Genomic DNA, 25,987 nt, shown 5'->3' with positions numbered 1-25,987 from the left:
CAATCCCACACGGCAGCGTCCCCATCATACAATCCCACACGGCAGCGTCCCCATCATACAATCCCACACGGCAGCGTCCCCATCATACAATCCCACACGGCAGCCCCCTCATCATACAATCCCACACGGCAGCACCCCCAGCATACAATCCGACACGGCAGACCCCTCCATCATACAATCCCACACGGCAGCCCCCCCATCATACAATCCCACACGGCAGCCCCCCCATCATACAATCCCACACGGCAGCCCCCCCATCATACAATCCCACACGGCAGCCCCCCCATCATACAATCCCACACGGCAGCCCCCCCATCATACAATCCCACACGGCAGCGTCCCCAGCATACAATCCCACATGGCAGACCCCCCCAGCATACAATCCCACATGGCAGACCCCCCCAGCATACAATCCCACATGGCAGACCCCCCCAGCATACAATCCCACACGGCAGCCCCCTCATCATACAATCCCACACGGCAGCCACCCATCATACAATCTCACACGGCAGCGTCCCCAGCATACAATCCCACACGGCAGACCCCCCCATCATACAATCTCACACGGCAGCGTCCCCAGCATACAATCCCACACGGCAGACCCCCCCATCATACAATCCCATATGGCAGACCCCCCCAGCATACAATCCCACACGGCAGACCCCCCATCATACAGTCTCACACAGCACCCCCCCCCCCCCCAGCATACAATCCCACATAGAACTGTCAGCCCCCTCCACAGGATTCACATGTACCTCTCAGGCAGACACTCTCCCCTGTGAGTGCTAAAGATGCTGCTGCGCAGAGCAGCCATGCCTAACCTTCCTACTGTAATAGAAGCGCGTGCTGGCTGCTGACCCACGTGACCTAGAAATGTCACGTGATAGTGTGACGTCAGAAGGTCCGTTTTGTGTCTGGAGTTTAGCCACTACCTTACAGTCAGGGAGGTTTTGTGGAGAACATTTGTTTCTAGAACCACTGGGGGGGGGGGGGGGGGGGCTCCATCCTCTCAGAAGCCCATACATTCCAGGTGGGTACATGTTGTGTCCAGCAGGGCAGGTAGGTGTGTAGTCACCGCCATCGTCTGTCAGGATTCCTGGGACAGAGGGGGCATTAACCCCTTCACCGCCAGCTCTCTCGGCCAGGCACAGTCAGCCTCCGCCAGCACTCAGCCCACTAGGCACTAGGCTAGCCCAGGGACTGACTAAGTGACAGGAGCAGCACCTGGGTCTATCTGAGTGTAATCTATATGTACAGGTATATACATAGTCATCCTCCTGTGTATTATAGTATAGACTATGCTGGTATAACCTGGGTCTATCTGAGTGTAATCTATATGTACAGGTATATACATAGTCATCCTCCTGTGTATTATAGTATATACTATGCTGGTATAACCTAGGTCTATCTGAGTATAATTCTATATGTACAGTGCAGGTATATACATAGTCATCTTCCTGTGTATTACAGTATATACTATGCTGGTATAACCTGGGTATATCTGAGTATAATCTATATGTACAGCGCAGGTATATACAGTCGTGGCCAAAAGTTTTGAGAATTACATAAATATTGGAAAAGTTGCTGCTTAAGTTTTTATAATAGCAATTTGCATATACTCCAGAATGTTATGAAGAGTGATCAGATGAATTGCATAGTCCTTCTGTGCCATGAAAATTTACTTAATCCCAAAAAAACCTTTCCACTGCATTTCATTGCTGTCATTAAAGGACCTGCTGAGATCATTTCAGTAATCGTCTTGTTAACTCAGGTGAGAATGTTGACGAGCACAAGGCTGGAGATCATTATGTCAGGCTGATTGGGTTAAAATGGCAGACTTGACATGTTAAAAGGAGGGTGATGCTTGAAATCATTGTTCTTCCATTGTTAACCATGGTGACCTGCAAAGAAACGCGTGCAGCCATCATTGCGTTGCATAAAAATGGCTTCACAGGCAAGGATATTGTGGCTACTAAGATTGCACCTCAATCAACAATTTATAGGATCATCAAGAACTTCAAGGAAAGAGGTTCAATTCTTGTTAAGAAGGCTTCAGGGCATCCAAGAAAGTCATATTCTCCGATGAAGCCTCTTTCCGATTGTTTGGGGCATCTGGAAAAAGGCTTGTCCGGAGAAGAAAAGGTGAGCGCTACCATCAGTCCTGTGTCATGCCAACAGTAAAGCATCCTGAGACCATTCATGTGTGGGGTTGCTTCTCATCCAAGGGAGTGGGCTCACTCACAATTTTGCCCAAAAACACAGCCATGAATAAAGAATGGTACCAAAACACCCTCCAACAGCAACTTCTTCCAACAATCCAACAACAGTTTGGTGAAGAACAATGCATTTCCAGCACGATGGAGCACCGTGCCATAAGGCAAAAGTGATAACTAAGTGGCTCGGGGACCAAAACGTTGACATTTTGGGTCCATGGCCTGGAAACTCCCCAGATCTTAATCCCATTGAGAACTTGTGGTCAATCCTCAAGAGGCGGGTGGACAAACAAAAACCCACTAATTCTGACAAACTCCAAGAAGTGATTATGAAAGAATGGGTTGCTATCAGTCAGGAATTGGCCCACAAGTTGATTGAGAGCATGCCCAGTCGAATTGCAGAGGTCCTGAAAAAGAAGGGCCAACACTGCAAATACTGACTCTTTGCATAAATGTCATGTAATTGTCGATAAAAGCCTTTTAAACGTATGAAGTGCGTGTAATTATATTTCACTACATCACAGAAACAACTGAAACAAAGATCTAAAAGCAGTTTAGCAGCAAACTTTGTGAAAACTAATATTTTTGTCATTCTCAAAACTTTTGGCCACGACTGTACATAGTCATCTCCCTGTGTATTATAGTATATACTATGCTGGTATAACCTGGGTATATGCGAGTATAATCTATATGTACAGCGCAGGTATATACATAGTCATCTTCCTGTGTATTATAGTATAGACTAGGGTTGTTTTGGGTATCGAATTTTCGATACCCAATCGATACTTTTGCCTGGTATCGACCTTGATACCAGGATTTGCCTTTTTTCGATACTAGGCTTTGCTATTGCGCAGTCTAGTATCAGAGAACATGGAGCGTGCTGCTCTCAGCGTGCTCCTTGTTCTCCTCAGCAGCACAGGAGAGAAGGAAGCAGTCTCTCCCTCCCCCTGTGCCACTGCCACCAATGAGGAGAGAGGGGCGGGCGCACTGCGCCACCAATGAAAGTAAATGTTTAATACAAATCTCAGAGGCGGGGAGCTGCGATTAGCGGCAGTTAACCCTTCAGGTGCCGCACCCGCCTCCTGTATTAAATGTTAATTATATTATCATTGGTGGCTCAGTGCGCCACAAAGTCAAGCTTCTGATCGGAGCCCCAGTGTAATCCTGGGTCTCCAATCGGTTCCCATGGCAGCCAGGACGCTACTGAAGTCCTGGCTGCCATAGTCAGCTCCCTTGCTGCTGTGTGCACTATGCACAGGGCAGCAGGGAGAGTGTAAGATCCTATTCACCCTAATAGAACTTTATTAGGGTGAATAGAAGAAGGGATTAAAAGATCCCAGGTTCTAGCCCCTAAGGGGGGAAATAATTATTAAATAAACAGTAAAAAAAAAAAAAAGAGGTCAAAAAATAACCCACCAAAATATTAAGTATAAATCACCCGCTTTCCCAATTTTTCCTTTAAAATATATAAACAATAAATAAATAAACAAACATATTACATATTGCCATGTCTGAAAAGTCCAAACTATTAAAATATCAAAAAAAATTCCTATGAGGTGAACACCAGAACAGAAAAATAAATAAAATAAAAACCATAAGCCCCGCTCATGTCTCAGTGGAGGGGGACATAGAAGTACAGAGACCAGCAAGGACACGGGAAGTAGTGGAAGGAGTGCGGCAGGGATCAGAGATGGACCACTACTTTTTTTTCACATTCAAATCAGTTTTCAAACACGGCTAGATAAACCCTTCTTAGCACAGAGCCCACATGAGATCCCAAAAATAATGCAGACCTCCAGACCAGATCTCAAAATAAATCCAGATTCCAGATCAGCCCCCAAATTCATACAGACCCCAAGTCAGCCCCAACTCCATGCAGACCCCAGAACAACCCCCAAATGCATACAGATCAGCCCACAAATTTATGCAGGCCTCAAATGTATTCAGACCCCTGTCACCCCCTATAGCCTCCACCTCACTCCTTAGTACATTAAATGCAGCCCTCAGACTAGAAAACAAAATATATATACAGTGTATACTCCGCTCTCTGCTCCTTCTCCAGGCGCCATCACTCTTGTTTTAGCACATCACACTGCGCCAGGTCATAGCGCAGCAGTAGTGCCGCCACAGTATCTGCCCCCATCCTCCACAGCATCCCCCCTCATACAGTGAGCACCCCCATCCTCCACAGCACCCCCCCTCATACTCTGAGCACCCCCATCCGCCACAGTTTCTGCCCACATACAGTGAGCATCCCCACCCTCCACAGTATCTCCCCTCATATACTGAGCACCCCCATCCTCCACAGTATCTCCCCTCATACAGTGAGCATCCCCATCCTCCACAGCATCTCCCCTCATACACTCAGCACCCCCCAGCATCTCCCCTCATATACCAGGGCTGGACTGGGACAAAAAATAGGCCCGGGCATTTTTGACTGAGCAGCCCAATCATATGACCCCAACAGGCCCCACCCCCTTGCAGTTTATGGGCGGAGCCAAAACCGGAAGCACAATTGAGAGGCAGGGCCAGCCACCAGTAAGATAGGAAGGCTTCAGCCAACACACAAGCTTCTTTGGGGGTCCCCAGGTGACATTAGGGGTCTTAGTACGATCCGGCCACCTAATCCAGCAGAAAATGCAAGGAATCGACTGGACACAAAGCACAGCATGCAGCGGTTTATGTCCTGCTGATTCTCTGCATTTTTCCCAGATTGTGGCCGGATCTCTGCCGTACCCCATTATAGTTACTGGGGCCGGCGGGCATTCTGTCTGCATCCAGCAGTGCCGGATCCAGTGAATTCTCAGCTGGAACAGCCTGCCAGGATCACTAACGCAGATGTGAAAGTAGCCTCAGACAGCACCCCATACCTCTTATATCCAGTGACGTCTCCTCTGATGTAGATGTTCTCTTTCTTCATCTTCTCCATTCAGACCAGACCACCGTGATAATTTCTTTCAGCTATCTCACGTCTCTGCAGAGTTTGACAGACATCTTAGTTTCCTACTTTTCCATCATCCTCCAATTAACATCCCATCATGCACCCCCAATACTGAGAAGCTGTGCTCCCCAAAACTATACTGCAAAAAGAACTGTGCTAAGCTGATGCTGTGCCAGGGTGCCCCCACAGTAATGGTGCTCCCAAAGTCCCAACAATAGTAATTATTTCTTTGCCAGAGTGCATTTAGTAGTAATAGTGCTCCCACAGTGCCCCCAACAGTAATTGTGTCCCACAAGTAATAATGCTCCCATAGTCCCCCAGTTGTAATAAAGCCCACCATAATGCCCCAATAGTAATAATTCTCTTTATAATGTGTGACAGTAGAACCCCCCCCCCTTATAATGTGCACCAGTACAAAAAATGCCCCGTTGTGTGGCAGTAAAAAAAGAAATACCTCCTCTTAGTGCCCCCAGTAGAGCCAATGTCCCCAGAGTGCCCTCATGTGCCGTACTGTGTGCCATTACAAAAAACACTTAGTGCCACCAGTTGAGCTTAGGTGCCCATAGTGACCCTATAATTTGTGCCAGTATAAAATACTCCTATATAGTCCCCCCCAGAAGATGCCCCCATAGTGCTCCTTCCCCGTCTCCATAGTGCCCTCCATAATGTGGCACTATAAAATGCCCCTATAGACTGCCCCACATAGATACCCCCATAATGCTCCTTTCCTCCCTTCCCCATAGTGGCATCAAAATGGGTGCCAGTATTAAATGCCCCTATATAATGCCCTCATAGTGCTCTTCTCCCCCACTTCTCCATAGTGCCCACCTATAATGCATGCCAGTATATAGGGCCCCCAGTAGATGCCCCCATAGTGCTCCTTCCCCTCTTCTCCATAGTGCCCCCCCATAATGTGCCAGTATATAGGGCCCCCATAGTGCTTTCCCTCTTCTCCATAGTGCCCCCGTATTGTGCCAGTATATAGGGCCCCCCATATTGTGCCAGTATATATGGCCCCATAGTGCTTCCCCTCTTCTCCATAGTGCCGACCCCCCCCCCCATATTGTGCCAGTATATAGGGCCCCATAGTGCTTCCCCTCTTCTGCATAGTGTCCCCCCCCCCATATTGTGCCAGTATATAGGGCCCCATAGTGCTTCCCCTCTTCTCCATAGTGCCCCCCATGTTGTGCCAGTATATAGGGCCCCATAGTGCTTCCCCTCTTCTCCATAGTGCCCCCCCCATGTTGTGTCAGTATATAGCCCCCCCCATATTGTGCCAGTATATATGGCCCCATAGTGCTTCCCCTCTTCTCCATAGTGCCGACCCCCCCCTATATTGTGCCAGTATATAGTGCCCCCACCCCCCTTCTTGCCACAGTATAGTATAAAATTAAATAATAAAAACAATAAACACATATACTTACCTTATGCTGCTGTCAGCGATGCGATGCAGGCCTCTTCCGGCCTGTGTCCCGCGCTGTACGGCTCGGGCGGCGCGCGCGATGACGTCATCGCTCCACCTGCAACAGCCTCTGATAGGCTACAGGCACTAGGCCTGTAGCCTATCAGAGGAATGGGCAAGGGAGACGCCTCTCCCCTGCTCCATTCATCTGTATCGCTGTCCTGAGGACGGCGATACAGATGAATATCGAGATGAGCGCTTCCACAATGGAAGCGCTCATCTCCACTCCTGCCCGGCTGCTGCCACATTAATAAAAAAATAAAAAAACTCAGCCGGCGGCCCGGCTGATTATGTTCGGCCCAGCCCACCAGGCGGCCCGGCCCACCGGGCAAATGCCCGGTCTGCCCTATGGCCAGTCCGGCCCTTCTGAGCACCCCCCAGCATCTCCCCTCATATACTGAGCACCCCCCAGCATCTCCCCTCATATACTGAGCACCCCCCAGCATCTCTCTCATATACTGAGCACCCCCAGCATCTCCCCTCATATACTGAGCACCCCCCAGCATCTCCCCTAATTTACTGAGCACCCCCCAGTATCTCCTCATGTACTGAGCACCCCCAGCATCTCCCCTCATATACTGAGCACCCCCCAGCATCTCCCCTCATATACTGAGCACCCCCCAGTATCTCCCCTCATGTACTGAGCACCCCCCAGTATCTCCCCTCATGTACTGAGCACCCCAAGCATCTCCCCTCATGTACTGAGCACCCCCCAGTATCTCCCCTCATGTACTGAGCACCCCAAGCATCTCCCCTCATGTACTGAGCACCCCCCATCTTCCCCCCTCATATACTGAGCATCCCCCCCTCTTCATCTCTCCTCATATACTGAGCACCCCCCCAGCATCTCCCCTCATATACTGAGCACCCCCCCTCTTCATCTCCCCTCATATACTGAGCACCCCCCAGCATCTCCCCTCATATACTGAGCACCCCCCCTTCATCTCCCCTCATATACTGAGCACCCCCCCTTCATCTCCCCTCATATACTGAGCATCCCCCCAGCATCTCCCCTCATATACTGAGCACCCCCTCTTCATCTCCCCTCATATACTGAGCACCCCCCAGCATCTCCCCTCATATACTGAGCACCCCCCCAGCATCTCCCCTCATATACTGAGCTCCCCCAGCATCTCCCCTCATGTACTGAGCACCCCCCCTCTTCATCTCCCCTCATATACTGAGCACCCCCCAGCATCTCCCCTCATATACTGAGCACCCCCCCTTCATCTCCCCTCATATACTGAGCACCCCCCCTTCATCTCCCCTCATATACTGAGCACCCCCCCAGCATCTCCCCTCATATACTGAGCACCCCCCCTTCATCTCCCCTCATATACTGAGCACCCCCCCAGCATCTCCCCTCATATACTGAGCACCCCCCCTTCATCTCCCCTCATATACTGAGCACCCCCCCCCTTCATCTCCCCTCATATACTGAGCACCCCCCAGCATCTCCCCTCATATACTGAGCACCCCCCCTTCATCTCCCCTCATATACTGAGCACCCCCCCTTCATCTCCCCTCATATACTGAGCACCCCCCCCAGCATCTCCCCTCATATACTGAGCACCCCCCCTTCATCTCCCCTCATATACTGAGCACCCCCCCAGCATCTCCCCTCATATACTGAGCACCCCCCCCCTTCATCTCCCCTCATATACTGAGCACCCCCCCCCCCTTCATCTCCCCTCATATACTGAGCACCCCCCAGCATCTCCCCTCATGTACTGAGCATCCCCCCCTTCATCTCCCCTCATATACTGAGCACCCCCCCCTTCATCTCCCCTCATATACTGAGCACCCCCCCAGCATCTCCCCTCATATACTGAGCACCCCCAGCATCTCCCCTCATATACTGAGCACCCCCCCCCCTTCATCTCCCCTCATATACTGAGCACCCCCAGCATCTCCCCTCATATACTGAGCACCCCCCCTTTCATCTCCCCTCATATACTGAGCACCCCCCCCTTCATCTCCCCTCATATACTGAGCACCCCCCCCTTCATCTCCCCTCATATACTGAGCACCCCCAGCATCTCCCCTCATATACTGAGCACCCCCCCCCTTCATCTCCCCTCATATACTGAGCACCCCCCCCCCCCCTTCATCTCCCCTCATGCGCAGGCTCCAGCACATGTACATTATGGTTTGTACTCACTGTGTACTCAAGTTCCTCACAGGTCAGAGCTGCCTGACTCCTCCCCAGATAAGCTCCTCCTCCCTTATGCCGCTCCACACAGCTCTCAGTGCCTTGTCCTCTTGCCTGACGTGCTCCAGGCTGCTCTAGTCTCTATCCCAGCGCTGTGCTCACTGTTCCATCAGTCTCCTTCGTGCGGTGGCAGCCCTGGCCCGGCTCTAGAAACAACCCTGCTGCCAACCAATAAAAGGTACCAGGAGCCTCTCACGGGGCCTCCTAGTGGCCACGGGCCCTCGGTCCATGCCCGAATGGTCAGTCCGCCCCTAATACCAGGTCAGCCGGTGTCACAGGTACCAATCTGCTGACAGATGCCCTTTAATTCTTGTGATTCCAACTGATAGGACGAGGGCAGTCTGAGCTCTAGATCTATGAAGTGATCTACCAGATTACAGCTTTAGGCTACTTTCATACCAGCGTTTTCAATTCCGCTATTGATATCCGTCATAGGATGAAAACTCTTCAGTTTTGTCTCCATTCATTGTCAATGGGGACAAAACTGAACTGAACGAAACAGAGTCACCAAAATGCTTTCTGTTCTATTTGGTTGCTCTCCCATCGCGGACAGATTAATGCTGCCAGCAGCACTTTTCTGTCCGCAATGTGGTGCGGAGCAAGACGGATCCGTCCTGACACACAATGTAAGTCAACGGGGACGTATCAGTTTTCTCTGACACAATAGAAAACGGATCCGTCCCCCATTGACTTTCAATAGTGTTCATGACGGATCCGTCTTGGGTATAGAAGACATAATACAACCGGATCCGCTCATGACGGATGCATGCAGTTGTATTATTGTAACAGAAGCGTTTTTGCAGATCCATGACAGATCCGCAAAAAACACTAGTGTGAAAGTAGCCTTAGGCCTCATGCACACGACTGTTGTTTGGGTACGCATCCGAGCCGCCGTTTTGGCGGCTCGGGTACGGACCCATTCACTTCAATGGGGCCGCAAAAGATGCGGACAGCACTCCGTGTGCTGTACACAGCCATTGCTCCGTTCCGTGGCCCCACTAAAAAAATATAACATGTCCTATTCTTGTCTGCACTTTGCGGACAAGAATAAGCATTTATATTGCCGGCGCCCGTTCCGTTCCGCAAATTGCGGAAGGCAACACGGGCGGCTTCTGTTTTTTTTGCGGATCCACGGTTTGCGGACCGCAAAAAACGGCACAGTCGTGTGCATGAGGCCTTATACTGGTATTACCACTGTGACCTGTAACTGACTATAGTGGTAATATGAAGGTGTGACAGGCTTTTGACCTGAAACATGGAGGAACTGCCTTGATACACGTTATTATCTCCTCCAGTGTTTCCTCTTCTTATCTCCAGTAATTGTATTTTATATGGGATTTTCTATGATTTTACATCGGTTCTTCTTCTTTCCATTCAGGTTCCTACAATATAGGATCCGCTCAGTGTATATCTCCTATATAAGATCATTCTTCTGATTGACCATCAAGGATGGATAGGGATGGGGACAAGATGGCAGAGAGTATAATAAATCTCACCCTAGAGATCCTCCTCTGGCTTACTGGAGAGGTGAGAGATTCTGATGATGTCACATTACATCATCTTCTCTATGTTACTAACAGATGGACATGACTGGAGAGGTGAGGGACTCTGGAGATGTATGGAGTGATATTTATTACTGCGTCTCTCCATAACCAGGAATACACAGTAGTGAAGAAGACCTCTAGTGAGCGATGTCAGGCCCCGGTATCTGAAGAACGGGGAGGAATCCTGAGCCCGATATCCAGGCCGACACCTCACATCCCGATACATGAGAAAGTCAGCAGAGAGAAGATCCTAGAGCTCACCAACAAGATCATTGAGCTGCTGACTGGAGAGGTGACATCGCTGGGAATGCCGGGACATTATACAGTAACAACACTATGAAGGGATCTGGGTGATGACTGTATAATTATGTTGTCAGGTTCCTATAAGGTGTCAGGATGTCGCCGTCTATTTCTCCATGGAGGAGTCTGAATATTTAGAAGGACACAAAGATCTGTACAAGAACGTCATAATGGAGGATCACCAGCCACCAAGTAAAAGACATGACTAAATACACACATCCTCTCACTAGTTATATGTAAGAAATTAATTGTCACTGTATGTTTTTTCTACAGTTAAAAAAGAGAGAACAACTCCCAGTCCTCTTCTTCTACAGGATGAGAGATGTCCCAGTCCTCTTCTTCTACAGGATGAGAGATGTCCCAGTCCTCTTCTTCTACAGGATGAGAGATGTCCTAATCCTCTTCTTCTACAGGATGGTTCAGAAGAACATCAAATACTTCCATATAATGATCAGATAGATGAAAATAAGGTCTCATGAAAGGTTCCCTATGATCTGTAGAAGTGCTGTGAAGATCTTGTGTTCAGTCTTGTTTTATAAACCAGTATTATATGTTTTATCCTTGTATAATGATAAAGGTAGAGATGGCAGGATTACAGCTAACTATAGACCATACTTGTTGTCTGGATCTTCTCACAGTTTTCTGGTCAGTAGAGACTGCTGGTTGGAATAAGGAACCAACTAGATGCATATATACAGGAGACCTGCAGATATTTTTGGGTCAGACAATGAAACATGGCACATGTAGATCCACTGTGTCTCTTGAACAGATTTGACATGGTTCTGCCCCAAAGTGTGTTATGTAAGTTGCCCCCCCCCCTTCCCTCCCACTTTATCCCCTGTACAGGGATCTGGACTTTGTTGCAGGGGAACCACTAGTCTGCTGCACTTGAAGTAGTTTCTGTACATGTGACTGGTGACCCACAGGGTCAGGAAAGGCAGAATACATGCAGTCCGATGAATGGTCCGTTGTCAGGGCAAGCAGCTGAGGATCTGAACGGAGATCAGGCAAGGGTCAGGTCAGACAGCAAAGTGTCCAATCTAGAAGTCAGGCAGAAGTCTGTACACAGAACAGGCAAGCAAGCTTTGCATGAAACTAGCATACTAGAACCTATTGATCAGGCTCCTTTCCATGGCTTGTAGAGATCAGAGTGCGTGCATGCCGGCCCTATAAGAGCCAGAGATATTGTGTGCACACATGACCTATGGGCAGAGAAGGTCATTATCGGCAGGAAGCAGGCCTCAGCTTGTGTGGGAGGACAGCGTTATTCCAGCAGCCGGGACCACTGGGAAGGGAGAGAGGGATGTCTGTGGGACTGGACCGCTCGAGCCCTAAAGCTATGGAGCAGGTAAACCAGGCAGAAGGCGTGCCCACCAGCAGGAAGGAGAGGAGCTATAGGCATGGACCGCTGCCATAGCAGATAACTCTGCTGTCATTTCATCACTTTGTCATTGTAATTAATGATCTTTTCTGGTCACATCAAACCTTCCACACGACTTCTCCATCAGTCTGCTGACTTTTACCATTTCTGTTTCACAGCTTTTAAATCCAGGTAAAGATCTGAACAATATTAAGGCTGAAGATACATATGTGAGGGGTGATGAGCAGATCATAGAGGATATTCCCACCGATAACCACCCAGGTGAGTAGTAACCACTACATAAAGCAGAGAAGACTCACAGATTCTGCTCCTTCACTGGCTACTGATGACTCCTTGTATAGTCAGGTAGCGGTGGCAGTTTGGGGGTCACATATTGTACTTTGCGACAGGTTTTCCTTTATTAGCACACAATAGTTACCGATACCAGGTGTCCCACAGTATTGATCAGAAAGTTGGGGTTATCACCCATTCTTCTCTTTCCGTAGTATTTAGAGGCTTTACTGACACTTCTGAATTTTTGGAAATAGGAAAAGCCTTATGGTAGAGCTGAAATAAAAAGAGCCACCAATGAACAATAGCAGCTGCCTGTCTGACCGTAAAGATCTCACAATGTTCTGCCCTAAAGAAGTAATCAGAGGAGGACAAGTCCCCAGTGGTCAGTGACAGCTTACCGGCCATTCTGCTCACCCCTTCCTGCTGAAGACTTCAATGCTATACCCCACTCTCCCCAGGGGCTCTGACCAATCCCAGTATGTGGGGCCCCAAAATATCTCATGGCAGCTGTTAAATGGTCCCTTGTTGACACCTCAGAGAACACAGTCACAGTCCTGGTCTGACAAGATATAGGATTATTGTATGTGCAGAGAGGTTTTATAGGGGAGCAGTTCTCTATTTGCCTTACACCGTGTGTTATCGGGTCCTAGACATAAATTGTAAACCCAGTGGTGTCCTAGTATCACACCCAAACAGGGAGGGGGGGAATTGTGTAATCAATATTAGAGCCACCTATAGACTGTATCTAGTAGTTCAAAAAGTAATAAATTCTTCTCTGAATGTTGGTTTGCATGAAAACTTTATTTTCACTGGAATAATTTTTTTTTTTTTATAACTGTTTCGATGCAAATACAGAGCGACCATTATTAAAAATCCATTAAATGGAACCTGTCATCAGAAGTGGCCTATGTATTTATTGTATTTATGTTATACATTTATATAGCACTACTATATTCAGCAGGGCTATACAGACATGATCACACTGTCCCCAATGGGGCTCACAGTCTATGTTCCCTATCAGTATGTCTTTTGGAGAGTGTTATTGACCTATTTACATGTCCCCACTGTACAAGCTGCCAGCTTTCAGAAACAGGTTTTGTTAAATTTGACAATCAGGTTGTTTGTAGGAAAAATCCACTTTTAATATGTACCTGATGTCATCAAACATAACTCAGGTAGTCACTGGGGCGTACCGCTGGATGAGGTGAGACACAGCGTCATCTCCTCTATCTTGCCCAACCTACTCTCACAGAGCTCTTCTTCTTGATGTCAGCTCCTGGCAATGGGAAATCTCGCTCAGTAGAAGACATTGGCAGGGATCTTGACATCTGCTGACTGTGGTCCCAGCATCTCCTGGGCAAACACAGTGAGTGCTTGAAGCCGGGGTGTATACATATCTGCACGCTTCACATGTCAGGATCCTGGTGCCGGAACGAGGTCTTCTGTGTCTGCGTGAGATTTCTCACTGCCAGGAGCTGACATCAGGAAGCCAGCGGAGGTCTGCAAGAGCAAACTGGGCAGGATGGAGGAGATGACTCCGTTACTCGCCTCATCCAGCGGTACGCCCCAGTGACTCATGTTTGATGACATCAGGTACATTTTAAAAGTGGGTTTTTCCTACAAACAACCTGATTAACCTTTTAATAATGGCCGCCCTTTATTTGCATAGAAACAGTTATAAACCATTTTCACTGGAATAATAAAAGTTACATTTTCAGGCTAACCAACATTCAGAGAAGAATTACTACTGGATGCAGTCTATAGGTGGCTGCAATATTCATTACACAATTTCTCCCTCCCTGATTGGGTGTGAAACACAGGACACCACCGGTATAGGATTTATATCTAGAACCCCGATAACACACGGTGTAAGGAAGAATGTGAATTAAACAAGTTACTTGAATGTGGACATGACGGCTTCATCAATCTCTGGACTCCCGGATTATGCAATTTTTTAATGTTTGTTCATTTTTTGGCCCCCTGTTTGGGTTTAATTTTTCTTTGTTTAGTGGAGGACCTCATGAGAGGACTGCATCCGTTTTTTTAATATAGAAATGTTATAAAATAGCAATATAATTTTAAGGTTCTATTATTTAAAAATTATAAAACTCAGATTTATTCTTGGCAGATGACTGTACCAGGAGCTCAGAGAAACATATGATGTCAGATTTTAGAACAGATGAGTGTGGTGTCACAGAAGATATACATGAAGAGCATGCCATTATCTCAGATATATCCTCAGCCTTTCACAGCAAAGATCTATTATCTGATCCTTTGGATGGATTTCAATCATCTGATTCATCACAGACTGTTAAGCAAAATAAAAGCCACAGAAGAAGTGTTCATCATCAAAGTAGTCACACAGTGGAGAATGCTCTTTCATGCTCAGAATGTGGGAAATGTTGTAAATCTAAATCAGATCTTATTAGACATCAGAGAACTCACACAGGGAAGAAGCCATTTTCATGTTCAGAATGTGGGAAATGTTTTATTGATAAATCACATCTTCTTAACCATCAGAGAATTCACACAGGGGAGAAGCCATTTTATTGTTTAGAATGTGGGAAATCTTACACACAGAAATCTTCTCTTGTTATACATGAGAGAACTCACACAGGAACTAAGACATTTTCATGCTCAGAATGTGGGAAATGTTATAAATCTAAATCAGATCTTATTAGACATCAGAGAACTCACACAGGAGAGAAACCATTTTCATGTTCAGAATGTGGGAAATGTTTTATTGATAAATCACATCTTCTTAACCATCAGAGAATTCACACAGGGGAGAAGCCATTTTCTTGTTTAGAATGTGGGAAATCTTACACACAGAAATCGTGTCTTGTTATACATAAGAGAACTCACACAGAAACTAAGACATTTTCATGTTCAGAATGTGGGAAATATTGTAAATCTAAATCAGATCTTATTAGACATCAGAGAACTCACACAGGGAAGAAGCCATTTTCATGTTCAGAATGTGGGAAATGTTTTATTGATAAATCACATCTTTTTAACCATCAGAGAATTCACACAGGGGAGAAGCCATTTTATTGTTTAGAATGTGGGAAATCTTACACACAGAAATCTTCTCTTGTTATACATGAGAGAACTCACACAGGAGAGAAACCATTTTCATGTTCACAATGTGGGAAATGTTTTCAGCAGAAATCACATCTTCTTAACCATCAGAGAATTCACAGAGGTGAGAAACCATTTTTATGTTCAGAATGTGGGAAATGTTTTATTGATAAATCACATCTTCTTAACCATCAGAGAATTCACACAGGGGAGAAGCCATTTTCTTGTTTAGAATGTGGGAAATCTTACACACAGAAATCATGTCTTGTTATACATAACAGAACTCACACAGGAACTAAGACATTTTCATGTTCAGAATGTGGGAAATGTTTTCAGCAGAAATCACATCTTCTTAAACATCAAAGAATTCACACAGGGGAGAAGCCATTTTCTTGTTTAGAATGTGGGAAATCTTACACACAGAAATCATGTCTTGTTATACACGAGAGAACTCACACAGGGGCAAAGCCATTTTCTTGTTTAGAATGTGAGAAATGTTTTATTGATAAATCAACTTTTGTTAAACATCAGAGAATTCACACAGGGGAGAAGCCATTTTATTGTTTAGAATGTGGGAAATCTTTTGCACAGAAATCAGATCTTGTTAAACATCAGAGAATTCACACTGGAAAGAAGCAATTTTAATGTTCAGAATGTGGTAACTAGAGATGAGCGAACTTTTGAAACATTCAATTCTGCAGCTTGGTCAAAGTTCAGCAAGAAATTTTGATTCGTTCCGAATTCATTTGTCACGAATCACTATGTTAAAACCCCATTTAGCCTATCAGTCAATGAGACCATTTTTAATGACCCCTTATATCGAAGTGCAGCCATTAAAAACGGTAATATGCTAGTGCAATATGGACTTTTGGTTTTAAAAAAAATCACTCACCTCATCCATTTGCTCGCACAGGGGCTGTCCGCTTCTCTCTTTATTAAAAAAGACCCGCTGAAGGACCTGTGCTTAGCGTGATGATTTTACCACATGATCATGCTGGGAGAGCACGGTGACATCATTGCAGGTCCTTCGACAGGTCTTTTTTAGTCAAGTGGAATGGACTGCCTTTACGCAAGCAAGTGGATTAGGTGAGTAAATAGTTTTTTTTCTAACACAACTCCATCCGCTATTTTAGGAAAAATGATTCGTAATCATGAAGCCCAAGGAAATTTGGCTTCATTTAAAATCAAATTTTTCCTAAAATTCCGACTGAATTCCACTTTGGATAGTTTGCTTTGCTGAACACTAGCGATAACCATAAAGAAGATCTTGTTAGACATCGGAGAATCCACACGGGGAGAAATTATTTTCATGTTCTGAATGTGGAAAATGAAATAGAATTCAGTCAGATCTTATCACATATCAGTGAATTCACACAGGGCCGAAGCCACTGTCATGTTCAGGATGTCATCTGTAATTGCACAGCAGAGAGCCTACATAGGAAAAATGTTTTTCTACCAAGGGCTTTTTTTTTATTTTGTCAACTTGCGTTACAAGTTGTAGTTTTTATGGTGCCATTTTGGGGTGCACATGACCTCCTAATTAACTTTTTTTTAAAGGGAACCTGTCAGCGGCAAAAACTACCCCAAACGGCCAGCAGTACCTTCAAGTAGCTGGTAGTGTGTTTCTAATGATGATTTTCTTCCTGCAGTCAGATGCGGTAAAAGCAGGAAAAAACTATCTTTTATCCCCTGAGCGTGCTATTTTCGAGTCACTCTTGGCAGCGGCCTCCTTGCTTCAAGGTAACCGCAAAGCCAGCCGGCTGTCGGACATAAGCGCTGTCAGTCACAGGGAAGGGGGCGCGGTTACCTTGACTTGAAGATAGGAGGCCGCTGCCCGCTTGACTTCAAGAGTGACTCGAAAATAGCGCGCTCAGGGGATAAAAGATTGTTTTTTTACCGCATCTGACTGCAGGAAGAAAATCATCATTAGAAACACACTACCAGCTACTTGAAGGTACTGCTGGCAGTTTGGGGTGGTTTTTGCCGCTGACAGGTTCCCTTTAACTCTTTCTGGGAGAAAGATGGGGAAGAACATCAATACTGTTTTTACACTATAAAATTTGCAGTGTTTATTTTTTGGCACAAATGACATAATAACTTTATTAATTATTTGATTATAGCGATACCAAATACATCGCCTTTTTTAAAGTTTTACTACTGTTGCACAATAAAAACCTTATTTTTTTTAAGTAGAAAATGTTTGTGCATCGCCAAATCCCAAGACACTTTTTTTTTCTTTCCATGGAGCTGTGTGAAGGCTTGATTTTTGCGGGATGACTTGTAGTTTTCATTGGTTTCCTTTTGGGGTACACATTGACTTGAATGGGCCTGAAATCCGTAAAATATGTCAAAAGATAGGACGTTGTGGTCTGTGCCTCCACACCGTAAAAGATTGGACATGTCCTATCTTTTGATGTATTTTGCGGATCTCGGACCCATTTAAGTCAACGGACTTCACGCGGCCGGTATCTATGTTTTGCAGACCCCTATTTGAGGTCCGCAACAGGGACACGGCAACCATACGTTCGTGTGAATGAGCCCTAAAATCAGGACCTCAGCTCTAGAGTCCACTAAATGTAATGCACACACTCTCAGGTCCTGAGTAATTTTAAGTGAAGTACTGCGTGAAACAAAGTAAATGACCCTGTGCTGTAATCAGGGGATCCGCCACATGATTCCCTTAGTCTTTATATAACTGTGTCAAACATGTTACAATTTGTTAATAAATATCTGCATTTTGGGCCTATGTCTCGTTATTCTTTAGATGATAAGATATGGCCCTAGAACCTTGGGAGTTAAGGAATAGTTGGTGGTCACTGTGTGTGCAAATGGTGAGGGGAGACTTCCACCATGGATCCAGGACTTTGTGGAATTTTTTAGGACACTTTGAGGGTCATTTATCATAGAGACTTTTTACTCTGGTCTTTGATAGCCGCTACACTGCCGAAGGATGTGCCTAATTTATCACAAAACATACAATTCATCATAACTTAGGTGTATACTCTGGCAGTGACCCTGAGTGGAGTAAATTTTAGACCAATTATACATCCGAAATTGGTTAAATGTTTGTGAATGTGCCAGGGCCAATTTGCCAGCCCCGCCATTCCCTAGTAGCGAGAAGAGTGAAAAAATGTCTTAGGCTCCATTCACACGTCCGCAAATGGGTTCGCATTGGTTCCGTAATTTTGCGGAACGGGTGCGGACCCATTCATTTTCTATAGGGACAGAATGGATGCGGACAGCACACACTGTGCTGTCAGCATCCGCATTTGCGGAGCGCGGCCCCGATCTTCGCGTCCGCAGCTCCGCAAAAGATAGAACATGTCCTATTCTTGTCCGCAGTTTCTGGGTGCCGGGCGGGTGTGTTTGCGGATCCGCAACACACCATGGACGTGTGAATGGAGCCTTAGTGATAAAGTATTGTCACACAGGCTTGGGCCTTGCGACTTTCTATACTCCAAAATCTGGCATGTAAGTAAATGACCCCATTTCTGTTTTTGAAAATGATCCTTTAATATTACACCACCGAGCCAAGCGAGTGAGTCTCCTTCTATCCATCTCATCGCTATATTTTGTTTTGCTAAGAAAAATGTTTTACAATTCACAGTTTGATTCCCATGCACCACTCCAAATGCTCCGTGTTTGACTTGGGAAGGGCTTCCACCAAAGCTTACAATACTCACAAGAGGAATCAGTGCAAGGCAGAGGAGACTATCATTAGAACTTCCCAGGCAGATCTGCATAGGGAAAAGTACCTGCGCATCAGCTGACTTACTTGGGTCCCCGCTGTCAATATTCACTTTGACCCCACTGCTGGCCACAGTGGTGATCTGCTGCCCTTTCATCATGGCAATTTAGCACATGATGCAAAATGAGCAGATTAACGCTGTGGCTAGTAATTTGCTGCAAAGCGGCTTCTAGCAGTAGAGTAAAAGAGTTGGCACCGAGTACCGGGGAGCAGGTAAGTGCAGGTCTGCTTAGAAGAGGGGGCTGCCAAAAACAAAAAATGTGCGCAACCTTTTTAAAACCATCAAAATTTCAGCCACAAAAGGCTGTTTTGGTTTTGCCATGAGGACGAACAAGGAAAGCAACTCAAACACCAGTTTTGCCAAAAATTTATTTTTTTACTTGAACATGGTCATGAACGCAACCACAGATGCTGGCTACACGCAAATAAATTTACATACTACTCTGAAAGGGCCATAACTACTGTGAAGGGGCCACAAGGTGGGCATTGGTACTATGTGGTTGCACTAAGGGGAAATGCCCTAGATTACACTGTTCTACATTGCCATGGCTCAGTCTTACAGGCCAGCACAGCGCCCCATAATAGATATTTAACATGGACAGTTAGCATCCCTTCCTTATGTGATCATTCTTTTTTCCCTATCACTGCTGTTACCTTTTCCGGATCCAGCGGACATCACGCTGACGCCAGTGACACCCAAGATTAGGTAGGACCAGTTCTTAAATTTATTGCACGGTGCATTGGTACCACCCGAGACGATACCGTACCTCACAGCCCAGCCTGACGTCACTGTACGTCACTGGTTACTCAGACATGATGTTACGCTCTCCCTGGGAGTACGTAAGGTCAGCTTGGCACAGTTTATACAGACACCTTCTGTCTGCACGGGCACAGGGAGTGAGAGAGGGTGCTCCATGCTACCTTGAGCATGACAACACTTGCTCAAAACCCTGACAAGCTGAGAGCCTTTTCACTTCCCCGTGAAACAGCCCGGTAGACTGCCAGTAGTTCCTCATTAGATATAAGCCTGGTCTGTTAACAGGGTTTTATCAGATCAGAAACCAACCCCAGGTAGCGTATAACATTACTGCCGAGACACGGACGTGTGGGATTTGTGGATCGAGATACAGAACAGCGAAAGATTAATTTACCTAGTTAATTGACTTAAGGGCGCACTACACACGACACTATATATCCACAGATATATACAATGGTCCGATATGCCAATACAGATAGTGGTACAATCAGAGTTAACAAATTAAAGTCAGTTACTGGATAAAGGAGTAACCCTTTGCTGTGATGGTGAATGCCATAGTCCTCTGGGAGGCAGTGACATAAGCAGGTTTTCCAAGGTTCCTCCAAACACGTTACACGACGTGACCCCCTTTATAGAAAGACCATGGCCTGTGCCCTTCAAGGGCATTTTAGTTCACACCCCTCTATCCCCCTGGGTGGATTCACTCACCCTTCCTGGCCCTGGTAGCCAAAAATCCACAAAACCCATTATGGCTCATCGCTTCTCATCGGAAGGAGATGGTTCTGTTACCAACGGATCTGCCTGGACCATTGGAGCTTGTGGAGACCAAACACGTCATGTATATTAGTTCCAATTAGGAGTTCCCCATATCTCCCCTTCCCAGCGTCCCCCACGAAAACCAGGAGAACATCCGTCTCGGTCCGTAAACGGTTTATATTTGAGATGTGCGGTTAGTTAATAATTTCTTATGAACTCCTGGTTCCATGATGTCTAGGTAGTTATTTTGTTCTGTATGTGATCAGTGATTAGCTCAGCCCCCCCCCCGTCACTCCCAAGGGGGATTTTATTTTCCTGGCAGAGGTGTAGTTAGAGGAGTGGCTTAGTGTAAAAAAAAATTGCCACTGGAAGCTGACAATCTGTTCAAAAAGAGACTTCTTGAAGCAACTTCCTTTCGTTTACTCAGAGACAAGAGCAGCAAGACAGCACAGAAATAAATATAAAAGTTAGACAGATTATGGCATGAAGATGAAAGTGTGAAGCAGCAGGGTAAAAAGATACCACCTGCTTAAAACCAGACACAGTTTCTTATACCCCAGAGAACAAAGGAATAATTAGCATCATAGGTGTTAAGCAAATTCATTTGCTGGATTTGTGGGAGGGGAGACTGATTGACGGCCCTATTTATCCTCACCTGCGTCCTCAGGCTGATGTTGGCTCGGTGATTTTCTTTCCGGGTCGGCGGCTGGGCGAGTTCAGGTGGCAGCGCGCGGCGGTTTTTGTCTACGGAGGGTGCAGCGGAGAAAGTGGCAGTCGGGTAGGGTGCCACTGATGGTGAGGTAGGATCGGGGTGGGCGGAAGGAGGGGGGTTCTCATGGCGATCCATGCACAGTGTCGATTAGGGAGGGGGGGGGCCGACTTACTCGCACTGGTCTCGACCCGGGCAGGTACTGGATGGGCGCAGTGACGGGTTCGGTGGTGGGCCCTGCGTTCCGCTAAACATCCAGCAGTCGGCGCGGGGCATGCGCACTGGGCCGGGCTTCGGGGCCGGGTTCTAAGTGTATGCGCAGCTGGGGACTGCGCAGCACATGCGCACTGGGGGGACGGGTGTTCAGGGCAAGCGCTCTGGTTCTGAGGCTTTGCGCTACACGGCATCACGCAGCGCATGCGTAGAGGGGACGATGGTGCAGGGAAAATAGGAAGGAAAGGGAAAAATATATAAATTAATTAATTAAAACATATATAATATATAAATAAATAAGTAGAAACAAAGGTGCACGGAGGAACGGGGCAGAGGAATCTAGCAGATGTCAAGCACTGCTAAATAAATTACGGTCATGTTATAAGCGCTGTCCCACAGCTCGATACACATTCCGGACAAATTTGTCTCAACTCACATGCCGGTGGTTGGTCTGACTTCGGGCAGGGAGACTCCTGTCGGAGTAGGAGTTAGTCGGTCTGCCAGGACAAGGCAGCGGCATTTAGAGTCGCATCAAAGCAGGTGGGTATTGCTGGCCCTACGCACTGGACGCGTATGAAAAGAAAAAAATATATATATATTTTTTTTTTTTGGTGTTGTTTCTCCTCTCATTCTCCGCCCATTAAGTAATGCCTCTTTTATCTGTAGTTCGGTTAGGTCCATGGGTGCCGTGCTCGGGCAGTCTAGTGTCGTGTCTCGCATACGGCTGGTCAGCGGGTAGGTATGGTCCGGATGGGTCAGGTCAATTGGGGGGCACTAGGGGGCACCAGGATTACTCTAATTTATCACGGCCATAGGCACGGTATTACGGTGTCCGCCACGACTACAGGCGCAAGATTACGAAGTCTGTCACGACTACAGGCACGATGCTTAAGTCCTGTCACGACTACAGGCACGTTACTACAAAGTATGTCACGACTACAGGCACGAGATTACGAAGTCGGTCACGACTACAGACACGATGTTTAAGTCCTGTCTCGACTACAGGCGCGAGGTTACGAAGTCGGTCACGACTACAGGCGCGATGTTTAAATCCGGTCACGACTACAGGCGCGAGATTACAAAGTCTGTCACGACTACAGGCATGAGATTACGAAGTCTGTCACGACTACAGGCACGAGATTACGAAGTCTGTCACGACTACAGGCACGTTCATAGGCACGACGTTACGAGGTTAACCACGATTAACAGGCACAGGATTACGACAGTCAGGTCATGTCGATCACTAGCAATTGGTGTAGCATATAGGCATGCTACGGAACAGTCACATCACATTTATAGGCACTGTTCGGAAGCTTGTCACGTCATAAGCACTAGGTGGCTTGGGTCGGTTATAGGTATCAACAGTAGGGGGCTGTTTCGGTTGGTTATATTGTCATTTGTCTTTTTTTAGTTGCACGATGTCTCATAACGTGGACATCGAGGGCACGTCTTCATTGCATGGAATCATGGATCGACAGTCTGTACGGACCACCATACCTTTGGAATTACTGAAGAGAGGAATTAATTTCCCAGCAGCAGCATGCAGTCATCAATTCTATGGCCACGTCCATTGCAGACGTCCAGGCTAGGCTGGAGATGGTGGAAAGTGGGGGGGTGGCAGCTAGTTTAGTGGTGCAGGGACCTTCAAGGGCCTCGACATCGCAAACCAGTGTGGCTACTGGGTTAGTTAATCTTCCCTCTATATCACATTTCATCCCAGCCAACATTTGCCAGGACATCCTCAAGGGTAAGGACGTTAATTTAGCGTTGTTACTTATTGCTACGCATGAAGTGCCCGATAATAAGACGATAGCCTGTGGGGAAGTGTCCGTTGTCCTAAAGTCCAAAGATGTCAGACTCAATAGAAAGCTAAGTATGGCAGAATTTGTCCTTGCGTTTAGTTTATTTCGGGATGTGGTCTCGTCAGCTAGCCCACATAGGAGGGAGGAGTTGGATCTGTACTTATACAAGGTGGTGGATTTAGGTTATAAATACGGTGGTCCTGCGTTCTATGACTACCACCATTCGTTTTCGGCCAAGGCAGCGGCAGCCCTGGCGCAGAGCCAACGTGTCGTTGACTGGTCAATTGTCGACACGGAACTGTTCTGCCACCACTTCGCGGGTCTTAGAGCCCCGGCGTGTGCCACGTGTAGTTTCTACTCACACACAACAGATTGGTGTTCCAGTCTTAGCATACCAACAGAGACCTCACAGACTAGGAACATTCGGGGTCCATCGACCAGCAGTGGCAGGTCACAAGTGTGTAATAACTTTAATTTCTCGGCATGTCACTACAGCCAGTGTAGGTTGTTACACTTATGTTCCATTTGTTTTAGGGCTCATCCCCGTGTGGCTTGTCCTCAGAGGAATAACCATACGGCATGACTAGGCGTGGTAGACGCGAAACTGCTTAATTATTATTTAAGAGATCATCCGGAGCCCGGCTGGGTTAAATATGTGGTGAACGGTTTGATTAATGGTTTCCATACAAGGCTAGTGCCACTACCTCAGTTCTCCTATGAGTGTAGGAACCTGCTCTCGGCCCTCAAAGACCCAATGTCAGTCACGGAACTGATACAGACTGAATTGGAGAAGGGTTATTTGGTAGGTCTGTTTAGTCAGCCCCCCTTCGACTGTTGGAGGGTAAACCCGGTGGGGGTGGTAACCGGGAAATTCTCCAATAAAAAAAAGATAAATTTATGATTTGTCAGAACCACATTCCTTGCCTATCTCTAGTCTGAACTCATTGATACCATCGGAGGAGTTCTCTATGAAGTACGCTTCCATTGACGAGGCTATCCAGGTGATACTTCTCTTAGGTCAAGGCACATGGTTGTTAAAAGCAGACATTACAGACGCCTTTAAATTACTTCCCTTACAGCCAGACTTATGGCAGTGGCACGGCATTTGGTGGGAATGTCGGTATTATTTTGCTAATAAGTTGACCTTTGGGTCTAAATCCAGTCCGTGGTTGTTTGACCAATTTGCTAAGGCCCAACACTGGATTTTGACTAAAAGATTCCATGCTAACCATGTCATTCATTATTTGGACGACTTTCTGTTAATCAAACCCCCATCACAAGCCCCCAGGGATCTGCACATATTAAGTACTGTATTCAAGGATATTAAAGTACCAGTGGCCCCGCATAAGGTGTAAGGCCCTAGTACTGCAATTACCTTCTTGGGGCTACAGCTGGACACAGTAAAGATGCAGGCCAGTCTTCCGCAAGATAAATTATGCAGAATTAGAGAGGTGGTACATAGGTTGGCACATGTCAGGGTCACCACGAGGGCAAACCTCCAGTCCCTTCTGGGCATGTTAAACTTTGCCATGCGGATTATTCCTCAAGGAAGGAACCTTTATTTCCAGGCTGCTGAAAAAGCTTCCATCAGCCCCAGATCAAGACAGTTCTATCCACTTAGATCAACAAGCGACGGACGATCTACTGATGTGGGACACCTTTTTGACACAGTGGAATGGAATTTCTTTGTTTGTTCCTGCAGTGTCAAATCAGTCCCCCTTGGTATATACGGATGCGGCGTCATCGGTAGGGTTCGCTTCCATATGGGGAAGACACTGGTTGGCCAGTCCTTGGCCGCCTGAGGTAGCAAACATTCTGGGGTTCGGTCAGTCATCCCCTTTGTTTGAGATCTACCCCATAGTGAGGGCAGCGCAGGTCTGGGGTAGGCAATGGAGGAATCATACGGTCTTGTTTTTGACGGATAATGCGGTTACTGCAGACATTCTGATGAAGGGCAGATCAAGTTCCATAGAGATAATGTTGTTCGTTAGAAGGTTTGTTTGGCTGGCACTACAGCATGGATCTCATTTTATTTGTACACACATTAGTGGGGAAAAGAATGTAGCAGCAGACGCTCTGTCCCGGCTTAACTTTTGGCTCTTCTTCCAGGTATACCCAGGGGCAGACTCCTTTCCGATGCCAACCCCTCATCACAGTCAACTGGTGATGGACTAGCGTTACACCTCACTACAGCTAGGAGTCTTGTGGCTAAGTCGTTTTCCAGCAACATGCTTAAAGTATATGAGACTGCTTGGGGGTTGTTCAACAAGTTTAAGAAAACTTACCCACCTGACGTGGCTCGCCGATGTTTCACCCACCCACCCACCCACACCATCTTACAATCATTCATATTAGGGTTGCCCCCTTTAGGCGGCCCTACTCCGGCAGTTGTGGCATAACTCTACTGCTAACCGTAGCTAGGGTGAGTCAGGTAAGGTACTTTCTGAAAAACGATCCGAGCACAATTCAGGTTTTCCGCAGTATGCTGCAGTCCATAAGCTTCAATGTTATTCGCGCAGATTACAATATTATTATTATTAGTAACCACTAATCTACATAAGTTAGGCTATTTTCACACTAGCATTTTTGATCCAA

At 46.7% G+C, this 25,987-nt stretch overlaps 1 protein-coding gene and 1 long non-coding RNA gene across 2 annotated transcripts in view; one reads left to right on the top strand and one right to left on the bottom strand.

Moving 5' to 3' along the window:
* LOC120999543 (oocyte zinc finger protein XlCOF22-like) overlaps positions 1-25,987 on the top strand; it is a 145,454-nt gene that overhangs the window by 20,977 nt on the left and 98,490 nt on the right. The window contains exons 2-4 of the mRNA XM_040430511.1: positions 10,207-10,355; positions 10,485-10,664; positions 10,750-10,864. Coding sequence (XP_040286445.1) covers positions 10,278-10,355; positions 10,485-10,664; positions 10,750-10,864 — 373 coding nt within the window. The 5' untranslated portion in view covers positions 10,207-10,277. The remainder of the gene's footprint in view (positions 1-10,206; positions 10,356-10,484; positions 10,665-10,749; positions 10,865-25,987) is intronic.
* Positions 789-19,220, bottom strand: LOC120999575. Its single transcript, XR_005778564.1, has 3 exons — positions 19,208-19,220; positions 6,516-6,522; positions 789-932 (listed from the first exon to the last, which is right to left on the bottom strand). It is a non-coding gene; the product is annotated as an uncharacterized LOC120999575 (long non-coding RNA).

The sequence above is a fragment of the Bufo bufo genome, chromosome 4 (genome assembly GCF_905171765.1).
Source record: "Bufo bufo chromosome 4, aBufBuf1.1, whole genome shotgun sequence".
NCBI lineage: Eukaryota > Metazoa > Chordata > Amphibia > Anura > Bufonidae > Bufo > Bufo bufo.
This window is presented reverse-complemented; position numbering and strand designations above follow the sequence as displayed.